The sequence below is a fragment of the Triturus cristatus genome, chromosome 5_2, assembly GCF_964204655.1.
Source record: "Triturus cristatus chromosome 5_2, aTriCri1.1, whole genome shotgun sequence".
Lineage (NCBI taxonomy): Eukaryota > Metazoa > Chordata > Amphibia > Caudata > Salamandridae > Triturus > Triturus cristatus.
In genome coordinates this window covers 1,093,357,467-1,093,367,694 of record NC_140588.1, presented here as the reverse complement: position 1 = coordinate 1,093,367,694, position 10,228 = coordinate 1,093,357,467, and the positions used below count along the sequence as shown (strand labels likewise).

Here is a 10,228-nt window from a genome sequence, read left to right as displayed (position 1 = left end):
TTTAGCATTAACTGTTTAAGATATAATGCACTTAAGAGTATATGGTCAGGCTGCACCACTGACAACCCCGGAGAAGAGATTCTGAAGGCTGCAGAGGGGCTCAGCTCATGCCTGGGCACCCTTTCACATATAACCAAGCACCCTGCCTTCAGGATTGATAAGGCCTGCCATAGGGGTGACTGATAGGTTTGTATGTGCAGTGATAGGTGAGGTATAGTGAACCTATACCTCAGTAAGGGGTGCATGCACCACCTTACCCAGGCTGCAGTAGCAGACCTATGGTGTCATTTTGGAGGGCTTTCCAGGGGTGGCACAATACATGCTTCAGCCCCTGATATGCCTCTGGGGTATCTATGCCCTGGGTACATAGTATACCATATACTAGGGACTCACAAGGGTATCCCAGAATCCAATCTGGAGTGTACCTAAAGTACATGGAATCAATTTATAAGAGAAAGCAGATAGACTGGCGACCTGAATAGCAGGTTCCCAGGCAAACTAAGTCAAAAACCATCTAAACACCAGGAAAAAAATGGGGGCAACCATGTAAGTCAGATTCCACCTTCCTACACTGATGATGTGAAACCTATGGCCTGGCGTTTTAGCAAGTTTAACAATTATAAAAGAATGGAGTGTTACTATCACAAAACATGCGGCATTACACCATATAATTTGCCTTGCTTGCCACGTGATTTCCTCAACACTGCCTCATAATTTGGTCTCCCTCTACCGCATTTTTCCAGTCAGTGGCCCTGCCTAGAGCCTATTCATATGGGATTCTCGAGGACCCCAGACCCTCTTATGTGGGGGTGCGGCACCCTTATTCACTACGCCACTGACTAAAGACCGGAACAGTGTGTGTGGAGTCCAGCTCACCCCAAATCTAATCCCTCCATCCCCTTTTGAGTATACTCTGCGCCAGGGCAAAACTTGCTCATTTCCTGGACCTCACTATCTTTATCTACCCAGCATAGAAAGCACTTAGAAGCAGCACACATCCGACTTTAAATGCTGCACATACAGAAAAATATCGATCTTCCCTGGCAGGATGTGGAGGGCAACCTAGGACATAATCCGCTTACCCATCGTGTCGCACAATATCGAGAAGCTTCTCACTGCCCCGCCCTTTACTTGGGAATTACAAGGCAGCACTTGAAGGGAATGGGGTGAATTGTAGGCACGAAGTGTGAGTTCTAGAGACCCCTGTGAAGTGAAGGGTGGGCACGTGTGACTGACTGAAGCGCTGGTGACTCCCCGGGGTATATTCCAGGCTTGTTTCCGTGCCTTCGGTCTGCCGGTGGAGAAGGGCAACAGACAAGTGCAGTCTCCACACCAGGCAGTGTGTTCAGGATTGCAGCTGTGCGCCCGGGTCTATAAAAAACACCTTCCGGAAGAAGAGGCACACCACCAAATAAGGCACTTTTTACCAGTCGCGCTTAAATAGCGTATCAGCAATCTAAAACTCATGCTGCTTACGTACTGTCAATCAACTTCTGTGCAAAGGATTCAGACACCAGAGAGCAGACATCACAATAACAACCATGTGACAATCAGCCCGCAGCTTTTATATCTACAGTACACTGAATATAACAAACATTTGCAATAGATCTCGCATTTGCGAGAGTTTGAGCTTTTGGCATTGTAAATGACAATGCCTTTTATTTATGTGTTTTGAAAACCTGCAATCAGTGCATAAACACACACTTTGTACTTATAGTAGTAGTTGCTTACGAGAAGCAAGGCTGTCAGTAACTTTGCCTGTTTTACTGCCAGCCGTGCATTTCGTAAGCAAGGACTATAAGTACAAAGTGCATATTTACACGTGCTTGCAGGCTTTCAAAATACATAAATAAAAAGCCTTGTCATTTATAATGCCAATTGCTCAAACTCTCACAAATGCGAGACCTATTGCATTGAAAATGCTTGTTTTCTTTTACGCACATGTATCTGTTTTGCATGTGTTATGTACTCTGAATTCCTTATGCAATGCAACTGGTTCTATTGTAAAGCGGCCCGACACCTTCGGGTAGAGTACACGCTGTGTAATAACGCATAAATAAGTAACAAGCGAAGGCTGAACCGCCACCATTCTTTGAGCGCCGCTCTACCCAGCCTTTGCTACTCTATGACACAAGCCCTTAGACAAGGCTGAGGTGAGGCCATCTTTAAGCGCCACTCTAGCTGTTCCTTCGCTACTCTATGACACAAGCCGGCTGAGCCACGGCCATCTTTGAGCGCCCCTCTAGCTGCACTTTGGTACTCTATGACACCAGCCTTTCTAAGACGGCTGAACCGCGGCCATCTTGTAGCGTCGCTCTAGCAGTCCTCTGTTACTCTATGACAAAAGCGACTAGAGAAGGCTGAGCGGCCATCTTTGAGCGCCGCTCTAACACACCCGTCTACTCTCTATGGTCAGTGGCCGTCGAGGAACTGCTCACCGGATCCCGGTGTCTTCACGGAGGCGCTGAAGCCCAACTCCCGCCGCCAGTGACTCGCTCAGCCATGCCGCGGAGCCGCTCCCGCTCCCCCCGCAGGGAGCGCCGCCGCAGCCGCTCGGGGTCTAGGGAGCGCCGTCGCAGCCGCTCGGGCTCCCGGGAGCGCGACCGCCGGCGCCGCTCGCCCAAGGCCCGCTCTCCGAAGGCCCGCTCGCCCAAGGCCCGCTCTCCGAAGGCCCGCTCTCCGAAGGCCCGCCGCCGCAGCCGCTCCCCGAAGCCGCGCCGCCGTTCCTCGCCTCGACGGCCCCGCTCGGCGTCCAGCTCGCCGGTGCGGCCGGCCAAGAGCGAGGCGCGGCCGCCCAAGCCCGCCAAGAAGGAGCTGACGGAGGAGGACCTGGAGGGCAAAACGGAGGAGGAGATCGAGATGATCAAGATCATGGGCTTCGCCGAGTTCGACTCGACCAAGGGCCGCAAGGTGGAGGGCTCCGTCAACGCCTACGCCATCAACGTCAGCCAGAAGCGCAAGTACCGGCAGTACATGAACCGCAAGGGCGGCTTCAACCGGCCGCTCGACTTCGTGGCCTGAGCCAGGGCCCCCAGGAGGAGCGTGAGGGGCCCCCCAGGGGGAGCGTGAGGGGCCCCCTGGAGAGCGTAAGGGGCCCCAGGAGCCGCGGCTCGTACTGACTGGCCTCTGCCGGGAGGACTCTGGCACACGGAGGACATCATTCCGGATTAATCGTGTTTGTTTTTGTTTGGTTGCTCTTATTACTGTGTGAAAAGCCTCGCGAGGCACGACGGCGTCAATAAATAAATGTATGTTTCCAAAGGCCCGTGTCTCCTGTTCGACCCCCAGAGGTGCGGCTCTTTCCTGCAGCCCGGCGGGCTTTGTGAGAAGAATAAGCGAGTGGGGATTTTATAATTCTGTGTAGATGATGATCCTGCGGGTTTATGTGGTAATAGGTAGCTTGAGGGGGGGGCGATGCTACTTTTTTGGGGTATCGGAGGTTTGTTTTGGAGAGCATACCTATCACATTGTCATGGCTTATGGATCTTGGTTGATGATTAATGAACGCTTTTATTCACAATAAAAACAAAATAAGAATTCCACAAGAGGGTATCTTCCAGCAAATGGCATGAAGTATGGAAACACACCGGTATGAGGTTCTTGACTGCTAAAATCTAACACAAATGGGTACTATTCAGCAAATACAACAAAGGACAGGAAATACTACATACACCCCTCCCCCACCTCACTTTCTTCATATTTTACACTTGTATCTTTCTAAGGATTTTATCCTTTTGCGAACCTTCTAATTCGTGACCACTCTGTTCCAACAAGCAGTCGGACACTCCGCAACTTTTGACTGATTCAACTTATTACAGTGAGGCAGCAAAATCAGTGAGCACTTCTCTGCTTCTATTTCACGTGTACTCGGAGTCCAAAATAGGTTTTTCATTGTCAGTTCTCTAGTTGTGCTCTTACGCAATGCTCACCTAACGGCTTCCGCATAAACTTCAGTTCTAGCCATTGTCAATGGTACTCCACTACAAGTAATGTGTATTCAGTAGTAAGCGTAAGGTACTACATGTACCTAAAATGTCCATTGTTATTTTCTCCTGTGGCATTTCCAGTAGCTTTTGGGCTGAATAGCAAACTGTTGTCCATAACATGACTCCCCACCTTCTATACAAGAGAAAAAGTTATGTTGAATTTCTTGTTCTTTCGCCATTACCTAGTTGTAGGGAGCAGTTCAATAAAGTCAGTTGGCAAATGCTCGAATGGTACCTCAGCAGGTGCAAAATGTCCTGTAGGGGTAGGATTTTGTTTATAGGCATTTTATTGTGCATATACCAGGCAATCTTTATATATTTTATCTGCAAATTTCCATATAATATCCATTTCCCAAAATTGTGAAATACTGTTTACGATGCCATCTCTTCCCAAATGGGAAGGGCCTGTATCATTAATGTTGTAGGATATACTAGTTTGTCAGGGAGCATGAATCAATAACCATGCTGATCCTTCCAATACCCATCCATTAGAGTACCATATTGTTGCCATTTTTGTAACTCTTCTTTAGTTATTTGTCTCTGCAAATCTGCAATGCCCCTATCGCTGAAGTCATGCACTTTCTTACTCTTCAATAAATATTTGTTGGGAAACGTATGTTAATGACCAGATTTTCTGTTCATTCTCTTTTGACTATTTTGTCAACAAAAGCATACCCTTTGCCTATGTCGTCTGCTAACTTTTTGTGTGCATTACATTTGACTATAACTACTCTTTTTGGCAATGATAAATCTTTCAGTGGACCATGTTGTATTTTTATTCCGTGAGATGTGAGTAAACCTATTTCTGCTCAAAGCCTGCCAAAGTTAAGCGCAACTCCAAAGGCATATTGTCTATCAGTATATATATTGACAGTTGATTCAGCGCTCACCTCGCATGCTCTTGTTAATGCCATTTATGTGGCTGCTTGTGACAATAATTTTAAAAGTCTACGAGTTTCAACGACCTTGTCTATGGTGGTAACAGCATAGGCTGCAGTAGATGTTCCATCCTTGAAGCAAGAGCCATTAGTCACCATCCCTTTTTTTTCCTCCTCCTCTCTTTGGTGTCATGTAAATCTATTTTCCCATTGGTTAGTTCGTCTGTGATCCGAACACAATCATAGGGCGTATCGGTATCATTCTGGGGAGTAGGCCAGAAGGTCACAGGATTGTGTGTTAAATCAATGTATGGTAACATGAGGACTGTACAAACATAACTTATGTGTTAGCCAGCCATTTGTCAAATGTTGAGTTTGCATTTTGTTTAACAGTACATCTACAGATTGAGGTACATACAGATGCACTTTGTGTCCAAGAATAAGTATTTCCTGATTGTCATAGGGGAAACTGCTGCTGCAGTTGCACGCAGGCATGCTGGTAAGCCTTCAGCAACCATGTCTAAGGTGGTGGAAAAAAATAAGCGCAGGGTCTTTTCCTGTCCCCCTGTTACAACAGCAAGTGTGCACCCATCTTGTTCTTGTACAAAAAGATGAAATTGTTAAGTATGGTGGGGCATTCCAAGAGCAGGAGCGTCACACGGTGCCTGTTTGATTTGCAGAAAATTATTCTGGTGTTCAGTTAACCATGGTGAAGTCCTCGGGTTTAGCAAGGGTTTGGAAAGAGGGGAAAAGTTAGGGATACATTGTCTGCAATTGCCTGCCATACTCTGGAAGGCTCATGCTTGTTGTAGGGGGTTGAATGTCCAGTGTAGCTTCTACTCTTTGAGGGTCAAGTCTCCTCTTTTTTCTCCCTATTACAGGAGGTGTCGTTAATAGGAAAACTCTTAGTAAACAAATTGCAGTTCAGTGCCTTGTTGCCATGTGTACCAAGGAAATTTACTAGGGCAATGGTGTCAGAAGCGTGGTTGGTTTCTCTACTGCCAGTCATTAATATTGTCTATGTATTGTAAGCGAGTGGTGATTGGTATCAATTGAAAGGTATCTAGTTATGCTTTTAGTGCTTGCACAAAAAAAACCACAACCCTCCAGACATCTTCCTTAGCGAAGTTATCACTCATTTTATAACATGGGGAGGATCTGGCTATTGCAATGGGAACCCTGTATCTCTTTATCAGTCTGTTCCTAAGTAAGTCCTGTATCGCTGTTTCCATTCTCTGTTGTCCAGGTTATATTTTGTACCGTGGCACACTTCTTTTGTACAGGTGCTATTGTCATGCCCCATAGCGTTTTTACTGGGGGCCCAAACATTGTTGTTTACTCTGTCAAACACCAGTTGTACTGTAGTTTTGCGTCGGGCAAAGTAGGCATTATTGGGGGAAAGTGTGTTTGGTACATTCAAGATATATGCCATCTGTGGTGCGTTTTATTGTTGCATGTAATATTTGAATAGTCTATGCCCACTAATTTAAGGACGCATTTATCTGTTAACACAAAATAATGTTTGTCAGTTATTGGGCCAATTGTATGTCAGTGGAGTGGCGACAGGGCTATGTATGTCGATGCCTTAAAAAAAAAAAAAGCAGCTGTATTGTACCTTTACAGAGAGGGGTGCATGTAGGATTGTTTTTTGAGAAATGGGGCAATTAGTGGCCCCGCCTTTTTTCCTTCTACCATGCCTTCAATATATGGCCCTCTTAGATCTACTGATATCTCCACCCGTTCCTCTCTCTCCTAGGCCACCCTATTGGGCTAAATCATAATCAGGCCAAGGGACAGTTACTGTCTGGGATCCGTTAGCCTGTCTGTCAAAGTAGTTTTGTAGGTGTCCCCGATAAGTGATGTCGTCAGCATAGTCGCCGTTTTTGGGCATATCATTGTTGTTGTGCACTGTTTAAAGAAATTCTGTTTTGTCCTTCGGCACGTCCTTGTTTCCTTGTTACATGGAATGCCCTCTGTTGGTTTTCTTTAATAATTGACATTTTTTTTACCCATTATCTACTTGGCCATTCTGGGATCTGTAAGTTGGTGCAGAGTATCCCCTTGTTTACCATTCATCAGGGTTTTCTCTTATGTCACGATAGTCTTTGGAAAGAGCTATCAGTTCCGTCTAGGTCCATAGGACATGGTATAGGAAGGAGGCTGTTGGCATCAAACCCTGGAACTTCGCGTTTAGGGCCCCTCATACTGGCAGGTCGAGATTGATACGTGTCATTCTACTCAAGATAAATGGCAAAAGCGTTGCTACATTCAGCATCCGTCAGGGTAAACGTCAGATTCACCATCATAATGGGTAAAATTTGGAAGCAGCTTCTGTTCCGGTGGCTGACCCTGTTTAAACTTTACTGAAAATATAACTAATGCATAACGTTTGCTCACCTTGCCCACTTATTATTTTATAGTGTCTTTCAATGCATTTTCACAGGTGTTCAAAATCCTGTCCTCATCTGCACATTGCCTAGTGCCATGTTTCCTATAGTTCTGAACGAATATTTTAATTTACTTCTTGCATTTCTGGTGTTTCTTAATAAAATAGTATTGGGGGAGAAAAAAGACTGTCATCCTCCGTTTGGTCTCCATGTTCTTCTAATGCAGGCATAACAAAAACTATGGTTTCTGATTTGGCCTGTGTTTACCTTAACTGATCCGTGGCAGTTTCATAGGGTGGCAGGTGTGGTCTTTTAGTGAAAGTATGTCTGCTTTTAGGGTCCTATGAAGTGGAAGGACCAGAGGGCTGTCTGTGGTGGGTTAAGTACCACAAACACTATAATTTCCTTCATTTGATCTTACTGCATCTCTTCAGCAAATTCATCAGCCATTTTTTTCTGTCATATTCCCTTGTTTATCCCTTTCTGTCCTAATTAGTTCCTTTATCTGTTTTTGCCTGGCATAATTTTCCCACCTAGTCAGCACATCAAACTGCAACAGTCTGACTTTCCTTTCTCAAACATGCATTCCTTTAGCTAATTCAATTTAGCATAATCAAAAGTGCCATTAAATGGAAACTGTAATGGGGGGATCCCTTTCAGGATATTCAAACCATGAATAAATAAATGTTCCAGTCTTCATCCCTTGTTTTGTCGTCATCTCCCATGCTGGAGGTCCTTCTGCTGGACATGGTTGTACTTCATCTAAATAATGTTTATTTACGCCACACAATTTACTACAAACTACTTCTGATTTTTCACTACTTCTATTAGATAATTATTTTAGTGTGGTAATGGTTAGTCTGCTGTGTCACAATGTAAATGCAGCCTATCACACCGCTAAAAAAAATCAACATGCAGGGCTGTCACATAACAAAGTAGAATTCACAGTACTGTCACTATGGACATAATTATCATTGATTGGCTCTTCTATTATTTCACTCATTCATGGTACTAGTTAGGATGTCGCGATGAGTGTGTCTGAATTCTTTGGATCCAGCTAGATCAAACTTTCATCAGAGTACTGGTGTCTTTCTCTCCCTTTCTCGTCTGCGACTATGGAATATGCAATCCCCTTTGCATGTGCGTACTTTTGAACTCGGCCGGTTCTCCAACCGGCCCCATGACTGCATCTACTTCTGGTCCATCTGGACTGACTTGGTGGATCCTTGCCTTGTTTCCGCCTGTTTCAGAACACACAAATCGGGTATACTCGTCTGTTAATGAGAGACAGCCATCAAACACAGTTGTGGAGGTATGTTTAAGTAATCAAAGCAGTTGGCTTCCAAGTTTGCTCTGAGAGTTGCAGCTGGCACAATTTTTATATACTGTATGAACTACATTGACATACAAGGAAATAGCTGAGTCAGATCTTTGCAGGCAGTGGTTTTGCAAGTTAAGCTTTATATAATCACATATAGGAATCTTAGTACATTAACGCATTCTGTGAGGACAGCTGAGGTCTTATCTACGTGTTCCTTCAGTTTTTGAAAAACAAAGGGGAAGCCAACAAGCAGTTCCCAGACTTATTTTTTTTCTCCTCCTGGCCACGTGCAGAAGCCAGTGTTTGTACACTTGCATGGCTCATGAAATCAGTGAAGACACAACATGGAGAACAGTTGCTTAATATATTTATGCATCCACACCTGGGTATATAAATCTAAAATGGACCTATACGTAAATAAAATATGCAAATTGGGTGCACGCCAATTTTACTGTTTGAGGCAGAGAACATAAGCACTTTAATAATGGTTAGCAGTCCTAAGGCCAACAAACTCCAATTTTAACCAAAGTGGAGGGTAGGGGCAAAGTTTTGGGGTAGCCCTACAGAGAGGGCCAAATCCAACTTGACCCTCCTCCAGCCTGAAGCCAGGGGATGTCTTGATGGGGTTCCCTGCTCAGGCAATTAAACGTGTACAATGACCCTCTACTGCAGAGTCAATTGTCAGTTTTGTGGTCTTCTGAATTTAATTGGATCCCTCTGTCTACGTCCACCTGGATCTGACCAATGGGAAACCCCTTCTTCGTGTCTGGGGATCCCATCTGTGCAGCACCTAACCTTACCTTGGGTGAGGGGGGGACTTACTGTAACTTACAGGCCCTAGGGACTTCTAGGTGAGTTAGCCTATACCAATTTAGTATAGCCAATGTAACATACATTTTTTGGAGCCATGGCACTGAAGTCTGGTTAGCATGCCTCAGTAACTATCAAAGTTGAAAAACCAGTAGCATCAGTCAGAAATAAACTAGGAGCACCATACAAAAAGCAAATTTCCTTGCATGCCCCCCCCCACCCCCTTCCAGACCGAAGGTGGTGAGCAATTAACCCTTGTCCTGTTGGATCTCCTCATCTAAGTGTAAGAACATGAAAATCCCATCTGCATTAGCCTGGTTAGTCCCAGGTCTGTGTTTCACTTTGAAGTCCACCCTGTGGATAAATGGACCAACTTGGGGGTCTCTCCTCATCAGCTGTTTAAGTGGTCTGTGGCAAGTTGAACTCTGAAGTAGTGCCCAACCGTTAGGGTCTCAGCTTATTCAGGGACCAACCCACAGCAAAGACTTCCCTCTCAATGGCACTAAAATGCTGCCCTCTGAGGGAGGAGTCACTTGCTAATGAATGCAACTGGTCCAAATCATTTACTGGTGACAACACTGTCCCATTCAATGTTCAGAGGCGTCTGTCTGAGCAATGACCACCATGCTGAAGTCAGGTCCCTTTAGGGCTGGGGATGAGTACATAGTTGTCAATAGCCTGACCCTACTCAGTCCCGATAACATTTCTGGACTGTTTCTTGGAGGTCAGTTTAGTTAGTGGTGATGCTATGGTACAACCACAATTTACAAATCTGTAGTATCCAGTCAAGCAAATAAAAGACTCAGACTTGGGTTTTGGCTGTAGAAGCTTCCCAGGCCAGATTTT

General features: G+C 45.2%; 1 protein-coding gene across 1 annotated transcript; it reads left to right on the top strand.

Annotated features, from left to right (window-relative positions):
• Positions 1 to 2,231: 2,231 nt before the first annotated feature.
• On the top strand, positions 2,232 to 4,602 carry LOC146829742 (uncharacterized). Its single transcript, XM_085608466.1, has one exon. The coding sequence runs from the start codon at positions 2,503 to 2,505 to the stop codon at positions 3,019 to 3,021; it is 519 nt and encodes a 172-aa protein (XP_085464592.1). The 5' UTR covers positions 2,232 to 2,502; the 3' UTR covers positions 3,022 to 4,602.
• Positions 4,603 to 10,228: the final 5,626 nt, after the last annotated feature.